Source organism: Chenopodium album, chromosome 23 (genome assembly GCF_948465745.1).
Source record: "Chenopodium album chromosome 23, dcCheAlbu1.1, whole genome shotgun sequence".
In the NCBI taxonomy this organism is placed as follows: Eukaryota; Viridiplantae; Streptophyta; class Magnoliopsida; order Caryophyllales; family Amaranthaceae; genus Chenopodium; species Chenopodium album.
The window spans coordinates 31,515,777-31,540,314 of NC_137856.1; the positions used below are offsets into that span (position 1 = coordinate 31,515,777).

General features: G+C 35.1%; 3 protein-coding genes across 4 annotated transcripts; 2 read left to right on the plus strand and 1 right to left on the minus strand.

Moving 5' to 3' along the window:
* Positions 1 to 461: 461 nt before the first annotated feature.
* Positions 462 to 6,824, plus strand: LOC145608590 (gamma-secretase subunit APH1-like). Its single transcript, XM_081664202.1, has 6 exons — positions 462 to 617; positions 2,997 to 3,152; positions 3,703 to 3,788; positions 4,598 to 4,723; positions 5,419 to 5,546; positions 6,312 to 6,824. The coding sequence occupies exons 1-6, from the start codon at positions 505 to 507 to the stop codon at positions 6,453 to 6,455; spliced, it is 753 nt and encodes a 250-aa protein (XP_081520328.1). The 5' UTR covers positions 462 to 504; the 3' UTR covers positions 6,456 to 6,824.
* Positions 6,825 to 7,247: 423 nt separating this feature from the next.
* LOC145608592 (uncharacterized) lies at positions 7,248 to 12,085 on the minus strand. Of its 2 annotated transcripts, none has more exons than XM_081664205.1 (9): positions 12,009 to 12,085; positions 11,808 to 11,869; positions 11,069 to 11,231; positions 10,832 to 10,894; positions 9,667 to 9,733; positions 9,404 to 9,504; positions 9,161 to 9,205; positions 7,854 to 8,330; positions 7,248 to 7,755 (listed from the first exon to the last, which is right to left on the minus strand). In XM_081664205.1, the coding sequence occupies exons 3-9, from the start codon at positions 11,201 to 11,203 to the stop codon at positions 7,588 to 7,590; spliced, it is 1,056 nt and encodes a 351-aa protein (XP_081520331.1). In that variant the 5' UTR covers positions 11,204 to 11,231; positions 11,808 to 11,869; positions 12,009 to 12,085; the 3' UTR covers positions 7,248 to 7,587. The 2 variants fall into 2 exon arrangements, with proteins under 2 accessions (XP_081520331.1, XP_081520332.1); XM_081664206.1 differs by having other exon boundaries at positions 11,808 to 11,854; positions 12,009 to 12,054.
* Positions 12,086 to 19,947: 7,862 nt separating this feature from the next.
* Positions 19,948 to 23,644, plus strand: LOC145608420 (uncharacterized). The gene is made up of 2 exons (XM_081664033.1): positions 19,948 to 20,039; positions 21,475 to 23,644. The coding sequence occupies exon 2, from the start codon at positions 21,621 to 21,623 to the stop codon at positions 23,361 to 23,363; it is 1,743 nt and encodes a 580-aa protein (XP_081520159.1). The 5' UTR covers positions 19,948 to 20,039; positions 21,475 to 21,620; the 3' UTR covers positions 23,364 to 23,644.
* Positions 23,645 to 24,538: the final 894 nt, after the last annotated feature.

A 24,538-nucleotide genomic window follows, 5' to 3' on the forward strand; every position in this document is an offset into this window, starting at 1 on the left:
TTCACGTCAGAAATTACGACATATTGCCAGACCCCCTTGCAAGAGGCTGCATAGGACAGCGTTATATGAGCCAAGGGTACTTAAGAAAGTCATTTTGCGCGTGCAATTGTAGTTTCTTTTATTTCGAATTTGTAATTGGTTTGGTTGTCTTTGTATTGTTCGATTACGATCTCTTATGTAAGTGCCGTATGGCTTATTTTTTTTTTTTTGAAAGAAGTCCCAAAGGACACTAAATTTCATTAATATAAGCCATACGGCATCTACAATTGACAATGAACAATAATGAAAACGAATTTAACAAATGTGCCGTATGGCTTATTATTAATGAATTAATGAATTAATCTCCCCCTTCAAAAAAAAAAAAAAAAAAAAATCAGACCAGATTTCCTTTTTTCAGGCGATGAGAGCAAAGTCCTGTATTTTTCCCATTTTCTCCGCAAGGCAGCAACTTGTTCATCTGATTGAATTCAGAGAAAGTGAAAGAGAGAGAAGAGGAAGAAGGAGATGACTGTAGCAGCAGGAATTGGATATGCATTAATAGCGTTAGGCCCTTCTTTGTCACTTTTTATCTCTGTCATCGCCAAAAAACCCTTCTTGATCCTCACCGTTCTCTCCAGGTATTTCTCTCCAGTTTTCCATTTTATTCCTTTTCTTGTTTGTTGCATTTCATTTCTTATTTATGCAATTAAACCCAGAAAATGAACTGGGAAGTTTTCAATTTTAATGGGTTTTATTTTCAAAGTTCATAGTCATCCTTAATTTTAGTGATTACTATGTCAATTGTATGTACTTTCGTATTAGATTAGTGATTTTTTAAACTAAAGAGATTATTTAGTTTTATGCCTTCTGTGTCGTTGGTTCATTAAATTTCTGTTTAATTGTTGCATTTTTCTTTATTTATAATGAGTTTTGTAGTTTTGTTGATTGTTTGGCTGAGGTTCTTCTTTGTATTGAGTTGGTGAGGGTTTGTATATTACACTATTTTCAGCAGGTCTTAGGGTTTTTATGCTATTTTGTCAATGTTTGGAGAACCCATATGGGAAGAATTACAATGCAATAATACAGCTCAATTGTTAAATGTGATAACTTCGAGACAGTAGGAATGAGATCGGAGAGTAAAGTGAAACCGTGCTTCATTGTTAATTGCTTGCTGTTTGGTTCGAGATAGGAGAAATGGTTTTGTGATATAGGAAAGAAAGGAGCTATGAGTCAGTGAGGTTTTTGTTGGTTCCAAGATGAATGCCCAATGCTTAAGAGGATTTTGTGTGGAATGATTAAAGAGATATCCCTCTTCTTGAGAGTTGCGATCTCTTTGAGCTATTCATTTCCGTTAGGCATATTATCTTTCACTTTATAGCAAAGTTGGAGACTGAGGCAGACAATTTTGGAGTTTGGAGCATGGGAGTAGTTTAGCAGAACTCAGTTTTATGGGAATGAAATTTGCTGATTGAGCAGTCATGTGTATTCGCTTGAGGTATTGATTAACCACCTTAGATTCACTTCTTACCTGAAATTTTGAATGGTGGCCTTAGCTTTACTGCTTAGAAGCCTGGGGTATTGAATAGCCACCTTAGATCCACCTGTCAGCAACTTGAGGTATTGAATAGCCACCTTAGATATCACTTCTTAGTAATTTGAAGAATTTACATGGAGATTATCATATTTATTGCTTACCATACTACACCATATCCTAGGTATTGAATAGCCACCAACGGCTTACCATTACACATTTCAGTGTGTTTAAGGAGGTTTTTTTTGTAAGTTGGGATAAGATCATAGGAGGGAGAGGGGGTAGGATATACTGCAGCCTTAACCATGCAGCTGCAAAGAGGCTCTTTTAGCCTTAACCTTGCAATTAAAAAAAGGTTTCTCTGTCAGACCCTTTATTTTAGAGGCAATTGACTGACTTACTACTCTACAATAAAAAAGAGAAGTCAAGGATATTTCAGTGGAACATTTGCTGTAAAGAAAGGAGAGGCATTACCTTTCTTTATAAAGCTCCTTTGTTATTGTTTTGCCTACTTAAAATTAATATTGAATTGTTTTTATCCTGTCCACAGTCACTAGCAATTCTAACTTCATGTTAGCTAGTTGCAGGAACTATCCAAACTAACTTGATCTTTCCAGATGCACAAACTGACCAAATAAGTAATCCTAATTCTAACTTTTATTTTATTATGGAGGAACTGAAACCTTCCATCAGAATTTCTGACTAATTCGTAGCAAATTCCTACTCCAGCTGGAAAATGGGAATTGTTTATTTAGAGCTGATCTTTATTGCTATATTGCAAACTTAGTTAATATTTGTCACTAGTGCTTGACTACTTAGTTGTCCTCAAGCAGATATTCTTATTCACCAGATTATGGTATTAAGAAGAGGGGCGATATATAATGTAAGTAGATATGTTTGGAGCAATTTTGAAATGTTAGCTTTTGTTGTGGACATTTGTTCTCTAGAGTCTAGATCTTTGTTTCTCTGGTGTATTAGCAAAGTGATTTTTTTTAAAAAGTTCTTTTCTAAATCTGAGTCTAAATTAACTTAGACGATCATTGGAGTTGTTTCCATTATACTATAGCTGAAGAATATATTTGTGCTCAAGGTTTTGGTTTGTTATTGAGGTTACTTTAAGCTGAGGGTGCTCAGTTTTCTTTTCTGAAAATTGAAGTTACTCTAAGGAGTTAGATATGAAAATATAATGCTCTGATCTTATGGAAAAAATTTAACTTAGAGGCCAATCAACTATTGGATCTGTTTAAGCTTATCATAATTGTACTTCATATAGCTAGAGACTTAGAGTGAATTTAGGTGAAGCCATGATGGTGTGCTTTTGTCATACAATACTTAATCTCCATTGTCCTGACTAAAAGGTTGTTAGATTATTATTTGAGTTCTTGTAAGTAGCTGCATTAAAGTAGTATTTGGGTTCTGTTAGGATAACGAATGGACAAATGTTGCCCTCAATTTTGTCTCACTTGTCTTTTATTTGGATTTTCAGCACACTACTATGGCTGGTGAGTTTGATTATGCTTTCAGGGCTTTGGAGGGGTTTTTTGCCTTTCAAGTCGACAGCATGGTGGCCGTATGCAATTCTTGTCTTTACATCTGTTTGCTTTCAGGAAGGACTTCGTATTCTTCTATGGAAAGCTTACCTGTATGTAACTATGTTTCCTTGTATATTGCGTCTCATGTACATGTACTGATTCTAATGTATTTTTTGAGTTATTTATCTCTTTTGCAAGGGGAAAGTACTCTCATAGAGCCATAGTACATCTTACCTTTTTTATTGCTATGTCTTTCAAATTTTCATCCATTACAATTATTATTTTTTTTTTCCATTTCTGTATCTATAAGAAAATAAAGTGGTGGGCATAATTGAGTACATGTTTTGCGTTATGTGTTAAGAAAAGGGTAAAAAGAGCAATAATTTAGTGTATTAGTTGCCTCTGGAGTGAGGAACCTATAAGTATACTTTTGAAGTTTTTGTAGGTTGTTTCAGTTACATGTTCTTTAGTATTATTTTCGAAAATTTTGGTCTGATCATTTAATAAAAGCTGGTTCAATATAGCTTAGCCTCTAAAAAGACACTTTCCTTTCATGCTGGGGTCTATGTGGAAGATGAAATTTAACAAAATGATAACTGATATTTCTTTCTTTTATTGGTGGGGTCATCACTCATCATCTTCCATGTAAACCTTGCGCAGGATGTTGGAGGACATGTTGGATGCGTTTGCTGATAGGCTTTCGAAACCTCGCCTGTTTCTGACTGATAAGATGCAAATTGCTTTAGGTAAGCAGGAAATATTTTGTAATATGAATAAGTGCCAATGAAGCCGTTGCTATGGTAATCTGACATGCTCTTTGGACTTTGATCCCACAAAAATGTTGTATGGATTTTTTTTTTCCCTTGTGAATTATTATTGTTTCCAATTTTGTTGGTTTCTGCGATGTACATGGTTTTTTTTTTTTTTTTTTTTTTTCCTTTTTTGTTTTTCTTGATCTCAATGTATTGTTTAAGCTATGGACTAAGTTGCTAAATTGTTTGCCTATATATCCCTGTGGGGAAAGGAGGGAAGCTGGGAAGTAGGTAGTAGATTTGTCCTTGAATTCAACTTTTGCAGATGCTGCTTTAGGAATAACTGGTCAGTGAAGAAAATCTGACTTGTGGTTGTCAGAACTAGCTAAGAGGGTGTCTTGGAGATTTAAACTATAGACCCTAGATATTCTATCCACTGAGTTTTGGGCAGCAGCCAGTCTATTTCTGATTGTCTGGATTCAAATCTTCTTCGTGGAGACTTAAATGCATGATATTATCGTGCTAAATTATGCTAAAATATGGCCAGTACTGACAATACTTAATCTCTGATGCAGCTGATTTTAAATTTTGTGCCCTTGGTGGCTTTGTAATTCTGAGACAATAACTGTAGTGCATTCAGGAAACAAGTGTGTTGCTATTTCTATGTATAGATATTAATTATTCCTACTCTGAGATTCTTTTTCGATATGTAAATATGATGTAGTATATCTTGTGCTTTTGTTGAACAGACTAATAGTTCTAATCCAGTTCATGTGCTTTTTCTTCAAATCAATTGCAAGCAGCTGGTGGCTTAGGTCATGGTGTGGCTCATGCTGTTTTTTTCTGCCTTAGCCTCTTGACACCTTCATTTGGACCTGCCACTTACTATGCTGACAGATGCACATGGATGCCTTTCTTTCTTATTTCGGGTTAGTCAGATTTCAATAGATTTTCCTTTCAGTTTGTAAATATGTATGAATGGGTAAAGTTGCTGGAAGCCCTTTAATCTCTCTTTTGGTGCTTTTTGGAAGCACTGAGGGCTGTGTGGGAGTGAGGGGAAGGAATTTCTTGTAGATGACCTAAAATACAGTGGCTCTCCCAACGTTTAGAAGTTTTTTCACATCCTAAAGAAATGATGAATTCAACTGATAGATTCCATCAAAAAGAACTATATTGTTTAAAATTATATGTATACATAGTATTGGTGGTAGAGGAGTGTATAACTATGAATATGTTGCTACAGAAACTCAACCTCTCTAAGATTTTTTTTTTCTATTATGCATTTTTAAATAAAATTTTATTAAAAGTCATGAGACTCATGACTGTTCTTTCCCCTATAATGATATTTCAAATTCTTCTAAATTGTAAAAATAAATTCTTTTTGACTATATCTTATTAACTTGAAAACATGGATAACTTTTGTATGATACCTTCAAGATGAAATATACCTTTTTATCTAGTCAAACATCAAGGTACACCCTGTAATTTTTTTAGTTTTTAAGGTTGTTTATGTGAGTGTCTGTATTGATGGGGTAGGGATAAACAGCTATGAGGTTTATTTTACTTCTGTTTATTTACGTTGGTATCATCTGAAGCACTCATATTGTTGATTTGTACATGGCAGCTATTATTGCTCTTGCATTTGTTACCATTCATACATTCTCAATGGTGATTGCCTTCAATGGATATGCTGAATCAAAGAGAGTTGACCAGTATTTTGTTCCTATAGTTCATCTGATTGCCGGAATGCTGGTATACTTGAACACCCTCTGCTATATAGTTCAGCAAATATACATACATTTATTGTGGTATAACGAATAATGTGCGCATTATTCTGCATGACATGTGTGACAATATTCCTATTAGCATAACATGATCAGTTTGTTGTTATGTGGTCTCTATTATAGCTCTTCAAGTCTTCATAATAACTTAAGCATTATGTAGTATTGCTGAGAAAGTGAAGTGCTAGTTGTGAAAGGGATTACTTGTACTGGGATCCAAATCATTTGGTCATGGATTTATCTAACCAGAAACAATAAATAGGTGGGAAGTATGTTGTTTGTTGGCCAGGGTTTAGGATAGAGTTGTCGGAGATGAGAGAGAAGGTTAGAAGAGGATTATTGTACCTTCATAAACCTCATTATGAGGGAGGGAAGAGGGATGACGGACATAATTCAAAGAGTGGACATATATCCACTCGAATAAATACTTCAGTAAAATCATTCATATTGATTTTAACTATTTTTTTTTTTTATAAAAAATTGTGGTATTCGGAGCAATAATCATTAGCTTGTCAACGTAGACACAGATAGGGGCAACTTTCTGTTTAGTAATGTGATTATTGTTGAGAACTGGGTGATATTATGTAGGACTGTGTAGGAGTGTTGCAAATTTATAAAATTAATTCAGTATTTTGTCTGCCCTGACATTAGATCTTATTGTGTTTCAAGCTATTGTACTATATTGCGGTTTATATGTTGACATAATAGAAAATTCTGCTCTATTTTTTTTTCCCAGACACTCGCTAATTTTGCTCCTGGTGGGTGCATCATTTCCATTCCTTTGCTGTATTTTATGGCTGCGTTGACACTGATTCATTGTGGGAAGATGGCGTGGAGAAGATTGGTTGATGAACAGCGTAGAGGGATTACTTTGCAGTAGTCAATTATCTGTCTTACAAAACTCAGTTACTTTGCCAGTCCCACAATACTCCTTAATCAACCCATACTCTTCAAGTACGCTACAGAATCTTCCTCCAACGAATTTGCGAATCTGTATTGTTTAGATTTTTCTCTTTTGAGCAATCCAATCTCCAATTATAGGCGAGATAAATGGTCAGATTCTTTGAGGTTCAGATAAAAGGCTGAACGAGTGCAGTCTATTTAAAATTTTTACTGTAGGATGTATGCTTTAACAATTACTGTTGACTTGTAAATTTCATAGCCTAATTCAGTAATGTATGCTGCTTACTATTACCATGTAAATATATCATTGTAATCTCAATCATTCAGCATGCTCTTTTTTTTTCCCCCTTTTGGTGTGATTGGATGAGTTTCCATCTGTAGTAAGGAGCTAAAAAGCAAATGCACCAAGGGAATTGTCAAACACACAACAAAAAATTAAAGAATCTTCACCCGATCTAGACGGGATCCCTTCAGGGAAACAATAGGGAGGGTTATTGGGTTCAAGCAACGGGTCATGCCAATTTTATGCCTTGTACCTTCCTAATTTCCTGTATACATCAGCTGTGAAATTTTGTGCAAAGGTTAAGGTTACAATTCACAAACAATGTGTCTCATGAAGTACATAACTCATAACATTTTCTCTAGCAACCTGTACGTTTTTGCAATCTTTATAACTTTTTCTGGAACCATTAGAAATTTAGAATTAGAAGTTTCATATGTATAAACTTAGTTGGAAAGATGACTATTATCACTTTATTTACAGCACCGAAGAGTCGAAGATTGAAGAGCATGGTATAAAGGCGTAAGAGAACTAATACTTCGTACATCAGTTATGTAGTTTGTGGAAAACTGCTAGAATTTTTCTTGCACAGCCAAAACCTATTTACAACTGTTACTGGTATCTAAATGGAGGGAATTACAACGTAGATCAGCTCAGCTAACCTTGAAATTCATACTTGTATTTCTTTATCACTATCACTAAGCAAAATAATGAAGGAACGATATCTGCATTACATATTATACAGATACAAACGCCTAAAAGAAAGGGGAAAATTTTTGTATCTCAAATATCTAATCAATAATATACTCGTTCATGCTAGCATGAGTATTTATTTGTGAAAGACCTTCCAAATCTCTCTATCAGTCATCTCTTTGACTAAATGAACTCCAAAAATGTTCTCATCGACTATATTTCTTAAATGACGAGCTCCACTGTTGAAGCCAACATAATTCCTCTTTGTTGCTAGATATAGAACTCCATAAGGAGGCCTAAGACACTGGTAAAACAAAACACAGTAAAATTATTTCAGTAAACAGCATAATTTAAGAGGGTTGCAAAATGAACCAGGCAAAATAGTGAGCGAATGGAGCTAACCTTTTTAATCAGTGCATAGAGTTTCTTCAGAGAGGTTACTGAGCAAGGAATCTCAGTCATCAGAACAACATCGTAACCACAATCCCCATGATCTGATTCACTAGCCCTTTCCCAAGCTCGACTTCCAGAAAGCTTTCGAGATCGCCTTGGTTTCGTTGAGGACTCCTGCCCAGTTATGCTTCCATCTTGGCTACTACATCCATCATTAAAATCATCCTCTGAAAAGCACATACTCATTCCAGGAGTAGCTGCAAAAGCATCATTTCTCACAACAGATAAGACAGAGGGTAGCTCTTCCCAGTCCCCAGCATAAAAATGCACAGCGGGAGCCAAAGGTTGCCTAGATGGAGTCACAGGCCCCTCAGGTTGGCGACTTTGTCGGTCTCTAGCATGCTCCAAATTAGCCAGGACATTGGGAATGGTTGCACATCTAATAGTTTCTGCATTAATGTCTTGAAAATGCACAGTACATGCACCCTGCATTTGGTGACAAGACAGTTGATGAGGTTATATCATCTTAACCTTGCTACTCAAATCATATTTGCTTAAATTTGTGCCACTATAAAATTCAACAATGTTATTGGGAATTTCAAAGAAACCAAGTGGACAAAGTATTAAACAATTCAATGAAGTCCCCCCAACTTCCCCTCAGTCCCATGGTTTTATTCCTAGCTCTCATTAATATTCAATACAAGAGGATTGATAGTCTACAAATTTCTGCACAGGCTCAAGATCCAATGGGTAAAACAACAGTGAATTGGTGATCACAGAAACAGGGCTGAGAATCTAATAGTTTCCTCTCTTGACATACTCACCCCCAAACGTGACCCTCCAAAACGGCCAAAAGTAGGAGCAGAGAAGAATATACAACTTTATTGGTGACAAAATCCGATAAAAATGGAAATATACTAGCTTTCCCACTACTGAAAATCAGGTTCAGGGCTCTTGGATTGTCCAGTAGGGCAACAAAGGGAATGTAATTATGCAATGAGCGAAATAGAACACAGCAGAAAGCAGAAAGCAGAAAATTGATCGGTTCTATAAATGTCTATCATCCTATTTTTGATCAAATGTCATATCACTAAAAGGCTTCCCATATATTATCAAGGGAAAAACAAAGAGCACAAATCTCCCTGATCAAAGTACATCACAGAAAATTCACAATGTTCCTCAAAATTCATCCAGATATAGAGATCTAAAATTTTCAGGTTATGTAGTTGAAGTGTGGTGGAACATCATTCCAGCAGCAAAAAAAATGAAAAAAAAATAATATTTGCTAAAGCTCATCAAATAGAATACATATATACCTTCAAGCATGCAAAAATACCAGGAAGCCCATAGCTGCAGGAAAGCTGTTACAAGAAAATAAAAATTAATCAACTTTTGAAGTGAAACTTAAAGAGATCGATTCAATCGGAGTGAAACTGAAAAAAATAGTCCCCAAGAAATCAGCAAAAGATTTGGACTAGAAAATTTTGTAAAAAACCTTAAATATAAAAAAATAACATTACTTCTAATAAAGCAAAGATTTCTGGCCATTATATACACACCTCAAGCACTCTTTTGCCCCTGAAGCTTAATTGCCCATCACGGATCTCATGTTTGAGGACATTTACAAGATCAAACGAACTATCCCAGGGTTTGAGTGATGCTGCACATAAGATAAACTCATTCTTATTTATAATAAATGTTTAGATTGACCTTTTTTAAAAAAAAAAAAATTATATCAATCAACAAAAAAAGAAACTAAAAGAAGCATGAATACAGGCTACAGAGGACATTAGAACTTTATAACAAGCATCAATTCACTTACCATCCATTTTTGAGCATATTGTTTCAAGTCCGCTGAAACCAACTATATCTGCAACATTAATCTTTCCCTGCAATACACAAGCAACCCATTAGTTTCATTGAGCTAGGACACACAGTCTTGGGCATACATGTTTATAGCCAAGATGAGGCACGCTGGAGCTTTAAAACTATAATCTTTCTCAAAGAGGTTGTTTCATTAGTTCTCCAAAACCTCAACTTGGAAACGCTCAACAGAAAGAAAACACAGATTATATTGTATAGATTAGGAGAAATGCTAATTTTCATACCCACTGTAAGCTGGTTTGACAAATTATTTTAGTAATACAAAAACGAAAGCCTTATAGTCTACACACAGCAGAAAGAATGAAGAACAGTAGTCCAGCTAACTTAGAAAATAGAAAGGCTGCTAAAAAACCCTTTTTCAAATCGAAGTAAGGAATGTTCTGAGGCCATGCAATTCATGTTCTGTAGTCTACTGCTCAATGAGCTTCTCAACTGACAGGCTTGTGCCAGGTATGTCTAAGTATCAATTAATCATTTGCATAAAAAACAAAGCCTTAAGGCCCTAACCAACTGTAGTCTTCGAATTTTTATGAGCACTATACCATCAGCAAGGACAGCAACTGACTTATCAGAACAGGCAAGGTTGCTGGATGCATACAGTCATTCAGATAAAATTACATCCATGTTAGTGACTTAGTACTACTACTTTAAAGTTTTTTCGACCACAATAAAGCGCTCCAACTTACAAATCTAATATATCCAAGTATAAAAGTTTGGATTTATTCATATTGCACTGCAACACCAACCAATTACTTCAAAGCAAATCTGAAAAACAATCTGTTGGCCAAGACAAACACACTAAAAATTGGCACAACTCCAATTCATCACCAGGGCAGAAAAATCTATCCTCTGACCCAACTACATGGGTATTAGGTGACTTTGACATTTGCATATATACTCTTCAATATTTCTATCACATACTGCACTGAAATGTCCTGTGCATTCAATGTCTGATCCACTAGTTGATTTATGAATTCTCTAGGGCCTAAGCAGAAGTTTTATATTCCAACCAGTATGGTATACCAAATAACCTTAACTTTTGTAATTACCCAATGTAAATTTAGCAGAACAAATAAATTTGATAACAAGTCCCAAGGAAAAACCTTGAATCCATGGAGTCCTTGTCCGTCAGCATTGTCACCATCACCCTTGGATGTTTGCACCACCTGAGATAAGATAATAAGCGAGTCAATATGCTGCCGGAAACCCAAATCATTTCAAAAGTGATGCATCCTAGTATCTATCAGCACCTCCATCATCAGGTGAAACAGGCAACAAAAAGATTTATAAAGTAACAGACTTCCACCGAGTTTTCAAAAGGTATTGAACATAATTCTTACCTTTGATGGGAGAATTTCAACAGCGGGTGGAGTAAATTGTGCATCTCTGTCTGAAACAGCAGAGATGCTGGGATTTCCTCGATCATGGGGCAACAACCCTGGTAAGCACTGTGCTAACAATGACGTGGCACGCATAATGCTTGATCCTCACACTCAAACAATTCTGTAAACACAAGGAACAATTAGCCCTACATATACAAATCCTAAATAACATGAATAAGAAGATACTCCCTAATCACAAGTACAATGAGTACACTTATTTAAAGCACATATAAAATTAGAGACTCATTAATGTGATAAAACACACATAAATTTGACATGAAATTGAACAAGTCTCCATATAACACAAATTAAAATTTAAAAAAAAATAAATAAATAAAAAAAAAAAAAAAATTCAATACAGAAAATTAGGCAAATTTTGAGATTACACGAGGAAAATCATTAATTAAGAAAACCTTAATTAATATACAACAACCACGTAAATCTCCATCAAATCTATTTTTCCCCCATTTTTCTTAAGATCATGATAAACAAAATCAATAACACAAATAGCAATCAACAAAAACCCCACTAAAATTCGATGCACAAAACCAACAATTGCCAAATTAACAACTACCCACCAACAAATTCACAAACCCCACTTCAGCAATCACATTTTCAAAGCACACCCAGAAAAAATCACATCAAAAACAAGCAAAATTGAAGCAGAAACAAAGAAAATAAGAATTGGGAAACTCACCAAAGAGCTGAAATTGACAAAGATGAACGAGAAATGAGAGTTGAAATCTGAAAATAATAGAGCTTAAAAATCAAACGAAAGAAGGGGTAAGTAGGAGGAAATGAGATCGCGTGGGATTGCCAGAAAAATGGGAAATAAAAATGGAAAGTCAAAAAGGGAGGAGAAGAAAAAAAGGAAAAGAAAACAAGGTAAGCTGCTTACAGAGTGGAGAAAGAGAGAAGGACAGAAAGAAGCTTCGATTCAGAGTTCCTAGATAGTTTGGCAAACCCCATTGGCTCTCCCTTTTAATTTGGTCATTATGTCGAGGTTGGTCGTGTGCTCTCCTGGCTTGCTCATTCATCATTAGGTGCCAATATTCCCTCCGTTTCAAATTAGTTGTCAATGTACCTTATTGTGTCGAAACTCGAGAGTTATAACCTGAATTATATCGAGGATATGAGATCAAATCTTGTTAGTAGAGAATTTTACTCGGTATTTTCTGACTATTCTATTTTGAGAAAGTGTTTTATTCCACATTGATGGATATGAAAAGTTTACCTTATTTAGATATTTAAACATAAATAATGATAATTTGAGATCTTCCCCTTGTGATTTGGGCTAGAAAAGGAATCCTCATGAAGCCCTAGATTTGTGATAAAATAAAATGATGTAATAAATCAAGGATAAGGGGAATTTAAAAAACATCATACACTCTATTCGTCTCTCTTTTTTTTTTTTTTTTTTTTTTTTTTGGAAGAGTTCATGAGAGAAAAGAATGATGGGATCAATTCTAGTTGGTGTAAAAGTAGAGCAATGGGTCCATATAAGTAATAACTATTTATGTATGGGGCAAACTTAAAGAAATGAACTAAAATTAAAGTGGGACAAACTTAAAGAGACGGGCTAAAAAGAAAAGTGAGGCAAACATCTAGGAACGTAGAAAGTAATTTAAGCTTTCTCGAGGTCCAAAAGGTGGTGTCATTGTGTCAACCAATGTAAAAACCTAAGTCGGTTTTTGCACACCTTTTATTGCCCCTTAAGTCCTCGAAACAAAACGAGATGGATAATCTTAAAATAATATTGTTAAATGTATACTTTTTAGCTTGAGTTTAATTTAAAATATACATTTTATGCTAAAATTGTTTATGTTCCTAAAAGTTTTTAACAATCTGAATTTTGACACTATTTAAAAATTTGACACGTAATAAAATATTTATTCATGTGTGAATTTATTATATTCATTGCCTAACTATTTCAACATATGAATCATGAAATTGAAAGCTCCGACAAATTGGACTTAAATGGAAAAGATGGGTACACCAAATACTACTCAGTAACACCAATCATTGTGTACGTGTTATATAGATAAAGATTAAATATAAGGTAGATACATAATCATCATTCAATACCATAATATAACTTCCTTCTATATTATTATATTCATTGAACCCATACTTGTATAGTTTTGTTGTTAACTATGTATTGACGTATATAATATGGTTAGTGGGAGTAATATAGACGTATAGTACAGTAGTTTAATTAATGTCTTGATTAAATATAAATATGATTAGATTAGAGAGAAAGTGGGAGTAAAATCTGGAAGATGAGCAGCGGCAGGTTGTTGGGGGATGAGGCTGTCACTTTGTCATTAGGGGGGTGGGCAGGTTGGACTTTGGAGGTGCAATTTTATCATTTTCATACTAAGTACTATACTTTGTGTTTTATTACTTTTGTAGTTTTATTAGTACATCATGAATGTGGGGAAATGGTGCATGATATTGTCACACATGACCACAAATTGAGGGGAGTGAAAAGGATAATTATTTTCAAATTATCAAGTAATCGGAAAACTTTAGACTTTATATTGGTATAATCTGTTATCTAAAAAACTGATAAGTATAGACATTAGACTATTAAACTTTGTGATTTAGTGGGTCATGCTTAGAATTCAAGAATGATTCAAAAAGGTTACTCTATAGTCTATATGTTGTGTTTGAATCATATTGATATTCAACAAACGAGTCAAACACAACACAATTGCACAACCCACATATTATGTTGTGCCTAGCCATGCGAATATGCGATGCTAGTTGGTCATTATTAATATTGGATTAGAATTTTTTGTCAATGGGTTAATATAAGCTACTCAAGTTCAACACATGAGATTTCAATATTCATAGTTTCATACACGACCCGTTGCTCATTAGCATGATTAGACGATTAGCTGATAACCAGCTCAGGTTCAGCTAATTTCATAATGTGGCTGGCCCATGCCCAACTGTTGCTCTACCTAAGTATCTAACTACCAAAAAATAAAATAAAATAAAAACCGTAATTTTCAACTTCCTCAATAGTCCTTGTCATATTAAAAAAAAAAAAAAAAGAAAAAAAACTTTCTCAATAGTCAATACAAAAAGTCAACTATAAATTCTTCATCTCTTCTCAGGCTCTCACGAGTCAAGAACATAAATTTCGGAGATATTTGATTTGTGTTCACTGAATCTTGATGTTTCCAATGCAATTTCGCCTTCTCTTTATCAATTGAAGATCAAATTCCCCACAATTAAGGTATTCCTTTGATGATCCTTTCCAATTTTTTGTCTAGGGTTTATAATTTTTACCAATTTTGCGTTATTTATCCTTAATTTTGTTCAACTATCTAATATTCGAGATAAATTTATGAGCTTTGATTATTAACTTATTATTTCCATTTTCGAAATTCTGATTGGTCTGACAAAATTCCATTTTTTTTTTCAAGCTGCTTGAAACAATTGATTGAATTGTACATTGATAGTACAAGTACTAGAAATTCGTCTGGTACTCTGGTGTGTGAATTTGGCTATTGTTTTTTGGAATGTATATCAAAGTAGAGCAGTAGCCCTGCTCTGTAATGCTATAACTCTGGTAATAGAATTAAGAGTGAAAGTCCGGTTTTCGGTTTGGATTTTGCCCAAGTCTAGTCCAATGTAATCTGAAATTAGATTCGGGTTTTCGATTTTGAGTCGTTCCATCTGAATTTCCACCAATTCCAATCCAATTTGATTAACCTTAATTTATGGAGTGTGTTAGCTAAGAGGGATTGAGTAGTCTATCATTTTGTTCAAAGACTTGGTGTGTCTATTTTGCTTGATGAGTTCAGTATTTATGAAATATGATTTTACTGGATCAATTACGTGTATACGAATACAGAACTTTCAGTAAGTTGTGTTCATTATTGTTTTATGATCATTGTATTGTGTGTAGCACTAGTGTGTTACGAGTTTACGGTCTTTGGCAAATTCTCAGGTCATAAGATGGGCTATTAGACTGATGAGAGTAAAAGCTATTTGAATGTGATCATGGCATTTGATACTATTTCCATGAAACATGTTTTATAAAGTCTTTAGCATCTTCCTTTGTTCTAGTTTTAATGTCCTTCATGATTTTATACTACATCCTAATATTGGCCTTGTTCTATTTGTTCTGTTACAATAATAACAGGTTAGAAATTTTCTGTTAGTATGATTAGGATCATTTTTTAGCCTATTAGCTCAGCATGGCAGAGCGTTGTGTAGCGTTTAGCAGCACAATGATGTAGGTTCAACTCCTACATAGGCTTATATAATCTTCGATGACAATCCACGTGTTCTGCTAAGTGCAGTTACTTTTGGGTAGATTTATTTCTTCTTTTACTCATTGATGAGGAGGTTAAGCTGGGTTTGATAGAGGGCTGAGACAGAAAACAACAAACTCCTTTTTCTCAAACATTTTCTTCTTTTTTTGTCTTTTTTTTTTCTCCAATTTTTATTGGTACTCAGTTCAAGAAAACATCAGAGTTTTTACACCAGTATCTGAAATGTCACTCTTTTTTTCTTTTTCCCTTTTTTGCTCTTATCCTCACACTATATGTATGCTGAAGCCTGATTGTAACAAACAACATTGCAAAATTAAAAGGACAAAATGATAAATGTGGCAGCAAGAACTCAAGCCATTTCATGAACTAACCAAAGCTCTACTTCCATCTGCGAAAACAATGCGTCTTCAACCTTTCGTGCATTCCTCAAGTGAGAAGTCATCTTCAAACTCCATATCAACGCCCTCGTGCCCGTCAAACTCGCCAAGGCCTACAAGGGTCTCAATTGGAAGATTTTCTGAAGCTAGTTCATTACCAGGGAACATCTTGTTCATACCAATAATAGATACCAATCTTATGAACTCTTCTACTGATTTACCAACTTTCAGAGGCATATCCCTTTTCTTTTTACCATGACTTCCATGCTTAAAAAACATATTTGAAGATTTAAACATGGATCTTCTTTTCCCAGGGACGATAACCACCAAGCTTCTACCAGCAGCAGCAACATTAGTCTTCTGGGAGATGGATTTAAACTTGAAACTCTTTGATGTGCCTAAACTAGATTTTGTGCTGGGCACTACCTTAGATTTCATCTTCTTAGGACAGAATTTCAGTCTGACAGAACTCGAAATTGCAAAACCGCCTTTTGGAGAGCTTAGATCAGAATTCAATTGTGTATTTTTCCGAGGTGATATGTTGAACGAATCCCATGTCACATCCCAGTCGGCAGTCTTCTGATCAGTTGGCCAAAAAAGTGGACCATCATTGTCCATCTCATCACCCCAATCATCAGTACACTCTGAGAGATCCATGTCAGAAGAGTTGCTACCCTTCTTTAAGGATTCTTTTGGTGTTTCTTTTGGAGATATGCCTTCAAGATCATCCTCAAGGATTGGCGGGACCCTTCTCTTGAAACGGTTAGCTCTTTTACCAATCTTCGAGCATCTTTTCCCCTTTGTGGCAGCAGCAGCAGTAGCATTCTTTCGACATCCCTTCTTAAAAGCAATTATCTTTGATGCACTTAAACCTGACATGAAAACAATCCGCTTTCCATTCCTACCTTGAAGCCGGAACCTGATAGAATCAGGAGTAACAGAGCTGTCTTCTCCTGACTTGAACCTTATCTTGTATACCCCTTTGCGAGGTGAAACTGAAAATGCATCCAAATCTTTCTGATCCCAGTCACAATCCACCCCATAAGGCCAAAATATCGGATCATCTGATTCCATTTCCCAATCCATGGAGTCAGACAGGAGGTCTGAAGACCACTCACTCTGGGAAGTACTCTCCTGTGTTGTAGATTTAGCAGATGAAGAAACTCCAACATCAGAAAAGTAAGAATCCCAGTTGGACTCATAATTGGGACTAGGAAAGTTAGACTCCAATTCATCCATTTGTGAGTCCACATCTGAAATGAACTTGGAATCTTCCACATCAAGATTGATCAAAGACACCCAAACGCCTGTTCTATCCATATTCCAGAATGAAGAGTTGTTGCTGGTGCTCAAAGCAAGCGAAGAAGAACAAGAAGAGTCGATGCTTTGTGAACGTTCTAGAGCTGATCCATTTGCCTCGTGTGTCACCTCTTCTTTCTCTACTCTCCCCAATAAATTAGCTTCACATACAGGATTTATCACCTTTGACCCATCAAAAGCCTTAGGTGTCCTTGATGATCTAGGAAGAAAAGAGAGCACCCATTCATCAAGAGATGGATCAAGTGCGCTCATGAAGAGACCAAACTCTTGAGGGGACATGCTTCCTGAGGATAACCACAAGCAATCATCAGGGTTGGCCTTCCCTTCATCCGCAATCTGTTTATCAAGATACACATCAATATCCTCTTCCAATTTAATGGAACTCAGAATTTCCTTTCGCCTTTTGCAGATAGGGCCTAACTCCTTGATTCTTGACTTGATCAATGCAGTGCTCTTTCTGTTTTTCTCAGGAATACTAGTACTTAGGCTCCTCTGCTCCCTCATTGAAGAATTGGAAGAGGAAGATAGCGAGCTAGCCTTTCGAACAAGTTTCTCCTTGGGGGGCACATTGTTAACATCCTTTTGGCCGCTCATGTTCTGTTTTCCCTTTCTTTTAGAAGGAGACAAAGGGGAAGAAAATGAGTTTGCTCTTGGAGCAAGTTTCCCCTTGAGAAGTTCACGAGTGTCCTTCACACAACTCCCACTTGTTTTCTCCTTCTTAGAGGGAGTAGAAGGGGAAGATATTGAGCTCGTTTTTCGTACTAGTTTTCTCTTAGGGAGTTCATGATTCTCTTGTTCACAACTTCGACCTTGCTTCTCCTTCCTCGAAGAAGTACTCGAGGAAGTGGATGAGCGTGCACTTTCAATAACTACCATAATATTTTTATCTTACTTTTTGTATTTTCCTTTCAAATCTGCAGAATTTTTAACTCTTTTTTTTAATGTATTTTTTTTTTTTATTTATCTGATTGTGATGAATAAAACCAGTAATAACAGATTTTAAGTTCAGAACAAAGGAATTTTAAACCAACAAAGAACTTCTACAAAGAAAGAACCTGACTTTTTTTTTGTATCAGCAAATTTCACCACCAAACAGCAGCAGCAGCAGCAGCATTAGCATCCCTTCAAATCCACCATCGATCGAACTATTGATTTCTCCATTCCAAAACTAAACATATCTGCCAAGACTTTTTCTTTTTTTTTTTGTTTGTTTGTTTGATTAATGCATCATACTGGATGCTCAAGAACAGCTTGGATATTCAACAGTAAAGTTTCAGATTTTTTTTTTTTTTTTCAGACTATATATTTTTTTTGTTTATGTTTTTGAGTGGTAGGTAAACTTTTTCATCTTTTTGGAGCCACAATAAAGGGGCACTCAAATCTGAACAAGTGCTACATTATGCATATATATACACTAAAATTAAATTTCGAGCTCAAAAAAGTTTATTGACTTGTTAATAATTATAATAATATTATGATGATGATAATATTAAGTTTAGAAATGATCAAAGTATTATAAGTGTCACTTTTGCCTCTAAAGTCCAAAAGAAAGAACTTTCAACAAGATCAAAAGATAACAATTTCCAGAATAATTGAGTGGGTCAACAATGAGAATTTTCAGCAATGATGAACAATTTCCAGGAGACAAATGACAAATTTGTTAGTGGGAAAGGCCAAACTATGAATTCAAAAGAATGGGTTAATAACTTAATATAAATAAAATTATTAAGTACTTTATGTTTTATCAAATTAATAATTAATAATATGATGATAATGATCTAACCTTATACTTTAATAATATGTCATTATCTAAAATAACTATTACTTTTTAACAAATGTTATTCAGTTTGTCTTCAGAGTTCAGATCATCTAATATTTGCATATGTATTGTTTTCCTGAATTCCCTGCCGGCCTTCTCCTCATCTGAAATTAAATAAATGGACTAAATATATAAATTTAGTGTATATTTTATTTCATTTTATATAAAGGAAGTTGATGTATGCCCTATAAAATTTACTGAGCTTAGAACATGGTGGCCATGATATATGAACACATAAGCAAATATTTTTTCACACATGAAAATTAATTAAAGATAACAAAAACATGGAGGCCATGATCTATATATCATCTATGACTGACAAGTGTATCTTAATAAATCTGTATACTTCGTTTATTACGTCTGCTTCAAATTACTTGCTTTATAACAAGTTAGCACCCTTTAGGGGTTGCTTTAGGGCTGAACTGAACTTATAATAATTTTATGAGAACATGGCATTAATCAAGTTTTAATAAAGCTACTGTCAAAAAAAAAAAAAAAAAAAAAAAGAAGTTTTATTAAAGCTATTTACCAAAATTTTTAAGTCTAAAAAAGAAGTTTTATTAAAGCTATTTACCAAATTTTTTTTTTAAATAAGGTGATTTACAAAAAAAAAAAAAAAAAAAAAAGAAAAAAAAAAGAAAAACTCTCCGTCCCCTTTTGATAGTCCCTTATGGGCATTTTTCATGAGAATTAATAAACACAAATAAGAATAGTAAAAGTACATTGAAAAGGTAAATTGACATTGTGTATGCAAAAAAGTAGAGATAGAAAGTAATGAAAGTACATGGGAAAACAAAATTTACATGGGAAATATAAATTTAACAAGTATTGTTGGCTTTGTTGCAAATTAGAGTGAAGTTTGGTAAAAAATTTATAGTTATGGTTGTTGGAAAAAGCTGATGGGGTGGACGTTTTAGGACTAAAATTTACCTGTAAGGGACTATCAAAAGGGAACGGAGGGAGTAAATAAAAAATAAAAATAAAAATAAAAAAATAAAAATAAAAATAAAAAAAATAAATTGAACACCATCAGAGCAAGTCACTCGTGAGTGTCTTTCCGTCGTCGTTGTCACGCTGGGCAACCGCCTGCTCTTCCCATCATCTGCAACTTCAACTGTTTCAAGGTTCGTTCTTTATTTCCCTGCCTTAAATCTGCGAATTAATTTTTCCTTCCATTTTCTGCGAATTAATTTTTCCTTCCATTTGACACTAATTTTGTTCCAATTTTTTTTAAATTCGGATCTTTAATTTAATTGGGCATCAATCATTTTCATAAAATTTGGTCATTTTTTTGGGTCTCCTATAGTATTTAGCGACGGAAGTGATTTATTTAGACTTGTAATTTTGCTATTAATTGTTGTTTTAGTGAGTTACTTTTGAAATTGGGGAATACCACAAATGTCATAATTCAATTTTTACCCAAAAAAGATAATTTTTTTTACCTGCAATTTAGGTATGAGATTTAGATATAGGTGTTTTAATCTTTAAGGGTGTGACCCTATTTGAGTTCCAGATTATTAAGCTTAATTATATGTGTTTATGGAAGTAAAATTTATTTAATTGGTTAAATAAATTTTCGGCTGCTCGAATAATGTAAATGATGATAACAAATTTGATTTTAATTTTAATCAATTATGGTGTTTCTGATTTGGGGATGAATGAATCTTCTAAATGCTGTTATCTTGTCGTTCTAATTTAGATTATCCATCATGTTCGGGTTCTTTAGGTTTGAGTTTGAAGAGCCAGTCCACATACCTTGGTATAGTACTATGGGTTTTGTAGCAGTTTGTCTTGTTGACTGTCACAGTTTTAATATTCTCTGAGGATCATGCATAATTGTGTTAATTTGTTTAGGAGCTGGTTGAAATTTGAATTTTTGCTGATTTAAGTTTGAAAAAAAAGTATGATTTGGAATTGGCTTTCAGCTTACCGTTCATAAGTGATTTAGAAAATGAGTCGACTTTAACTTCACATAACAGTGCTCCACGGGTTTGTTAGTGAGAATGTAAGGAGGGGGTACTTTGAATTGTGAGTTGGGACCAGTTTGATGAAGTCGTAGAATTTCCCATCATTTGGAATTTGGATCTTGTACGAAGTAGAAATTGCAATTTCTATTTGGATTATAAGGGTTAGACTTGAGGAATACGAGCTAATATGAAGTGTATGAGTAATGATGAGTTAATGCATCTCTTGGGTAATAAAAATGTGTCTTGTTACTTTGTTAGTTGTAACTTGCTACAATGCTTCCAACCATTGAGGACCAAACAGTGTTGTGATATACTTTTTTCAAGGACAACACCAAAGTTTAGGCTAAGTTTCTGAATGCTGTAATAGGATTTGTGGGTCTCTTGCATTTAGTTTATCAGCTTTTAACTGGTGTCTAATTCTCCATTCAACAAGTACCCATCTTTTGAATCATTTTGTATAGGGTTGTTGTTGTTGTTGTTGTTGTTGTTGTAATTTTGTTGATAGTTTAAAATTATTACTTTGAGAGCCTTATCCATGTGCAAAGTTATTAAATTTTACAGAAACTCGTCTGCCAAATCTCTTTTTTTCCAGGTTCAAGTTGAAGGTCTTAATGCTGATTCAGTAATGGATAAATGGGAGCTGCTTCGATATCCTTGTTAGTTGTTACTCTAATAGGTGATCTTCTTGCTGGCCTATTGTCATTGTGACATGGTTTATCTCAGTGATCTAGGAATTCCATGGAAGAACACAAGATTTTCATTGGTCAGGAGTTTCCTGATGTCAAGGCTTTCCGAAATGCAATTAAAGAGGCTGCTATTGCACAGCACTTTGAGCTACGTGTAATGAAAAGTGATTTAATTCGTTATATTGCGAAATGTTCTATTGGAGATTGTCCATGGCGTATCCGTGCTGTAAAGATTTCGAATTCCTCCAAGTTCACTATACGAAGTTTGGAACCTACACATACGTGTGGCTGCAATGCTCAGAATGGGCATCATCAGGCTTCTATTGATTGGATTGTGCGTTTCATAGAGGACCGCCTGCGGGATAATATAAATTACAAGCCAAAAGATATATCACATGACATTGAAAAACAATATGGGATAACAATACCTTACAAACAAGCTTGGCGTGCTAAGGAACGGGGACTTGAAGCAATTTATGGCTCTTCTGAAGAGGGATATTGCCTTCTTCCTTCCTTCTGCGATCAGATAAAGAAATCAAATCCTGGAACTGTTGCTGAGGTTTATACTGCTTGTGCAGATAATCAGTTTCAACGTCTCTTTGTTTCTTTTTATGCATCCATTTATGGGTTTCTGAATGGTTGCTTACCCATAGTAGGGCTTGGTGGGTTACAGCTTAAGAGCAAATATCTTGGGACCCTATTGGCAGCCACTTCTTTTGATGCTGATGGCGGTCTGTTCCCCCTTGCTTTCGCTGTTGTTGATATGGATAATGATGAGAGCTGGATGTGGTTCTTGTCAGAGTTACATAAAGCGCTAGAGGTGAATACTCAGAGTATGCCACAATTTACCTTTTTGTCAGATGGATCAAAGGGTATAGTAGATGCTTTAAGTAGAAAGTTCCCTAGCTCATTTCATGCTGTTTGCATGCGTCACTTGACTGAAAGTATTGGCAAGGAGTTCAAAAACTCTAGACTTGTCCATCTTCTCTGGCAAGCTGCTTATGCAACCAGTATACTTACTTTTAGAGAAAAGTTGGCAGAAATCAAGGACATGTCTACTGAAGCAGCCAAATGGTTGCAAGAGTTTCCTCCTCATAGTTGGGCACTTTTGTATTTTGATGGGAAAAGATATGGACATTTTTCCTCAAATGTTGAGGAATTCAATAAATGGATTACAGAAGCATGCGAACTGCCTGTTATCCAGGTGATTGAGAAGATTTACAGCAAACTGACAACCATGTTTGAAGAGCGACGTTCTAAGAGTAAGTCATGGACATCAGTTTTAAGCCCCTCTGCTGAAAAACAGTTAGAAGAAGCCGTTAACTTGGCTTCCTCTTACCAAGCCCTTCAGTCTGATGAATTTGAATTTGAAGTCATATCAGCTGACCGATCAGATATTGTAAATATTGGAACTCATTGTTGTTCATGTCGGTATTGGCAGCTATATGGAATCCCATGTTCCCATGCAGTTGCAGCACTTCGTTCTTGCAAAAAAGATCCATATGCTTTCGTGGTAAAATATTTTACTGTTGAGAGCTTTCGGGAGACATATATGCCCAAATTGCACCCTATCCCCAGGAAAATTGAATTGAAAAGACCTGGCCAGATTCTGGTAAACGAAGAGATTCAAGTTGTCAGACCACCCAAGTTCCGTCGCCCTCCAGGAAGGCCCGAAAAAAAGAGAATTTGTACCAATGATATAAACCGGGAGAAGCATGCTGTTCGCTGTAGTAAGTGTAACCAAATAGGGCATTACAAGACTACTTGCAAAGTAGAGTTTGCAGAAAGGATGTAATATTAGATCTCTCTGTATATTACTAGAAAGCTTGGCTATAGAAAGTATATAACATAATTGGCCTCTTTATTGGCCATGGTGACACTATCGTTCTGTAAAAATCTGCACATAATTAATGATTAGGATGTTCATACGATAGTGGTAGTTATTTTGATCTTTTTTGGTCTCTCCATTCCTCTGTCAGTGTGTAGCTCAAGCTATAAGCAGTTGCTGGATTATATAAATTCTGTTGAGGATGTGCATATTTATGAGAAACCTAACTGGCTAATTTGATGCATTCACTCATCAGGTGTTTAGGTGTTTGTCCCAACATTTGCACCAGAATTTGTATACTGCAACTTCTGACTCATAACCAGGTATTTCTTATTCGCCTTCTTGATTATTGATGTTGCTTTACAACTTGATACCCATGTATTTTATTTTAGTCGATTTATGCCATTGCTCTTATGCATTCATCATTAACAATTTCTACTCAAGTAATGATTTTTATATTTTTGGAGAAAATGTTGGTCAATACAACAATGAAATTACATCCAAATTGATGTATGCAGTTTTTCCAACTCCCTGATCCCTGATCATGCAAAATACTACAGTTACATAGAACAGAACATGGGACTGGCGGCACTGGCCTGCTTGGCCTGGTCCAATCCTTCTGTGGTCCTGGTTGGGCTCGGTTTGGGATGAAATGTCACATGTCCTAACTCCTATATATGCTTTTAAAAATTTTCTAGCTATGTCCAAACCCAAACCGGATTGATTTGAGCCAAGTTTGCATGGGCAGCCTGCCTGGCCATGCTCAGTCTCAGTCTTATATTATGAGATGGCATGGTTTATCTTTATCTGTCAACAATAGCATATGTTTAATTTGAATAGCAGTGTCTAATGAAGACTGTTGGTCAGCAGTCTGAAGAAAAAACTTCATGATTCCCATTTTATTCCCTGCATTTCATTTAAATTGCTTAGTTGGATGGCTACTGCAATTTGCATGCTTCATTAGTTTCAGACTTGCTAGAGCTTGTGTTTTTGAAGGTGCAGCCAACAGTGTAAAAAGGGATTCATAGGAGGGATTCTTATAAACGATCCTCCTCCGTATGCTTAATTGATTTGATTTAGAGCAGCAATAGCTGAGGGTTTAAATAACTGCTAAAACTCTGGCTCAGCTCAAGATCCTATCT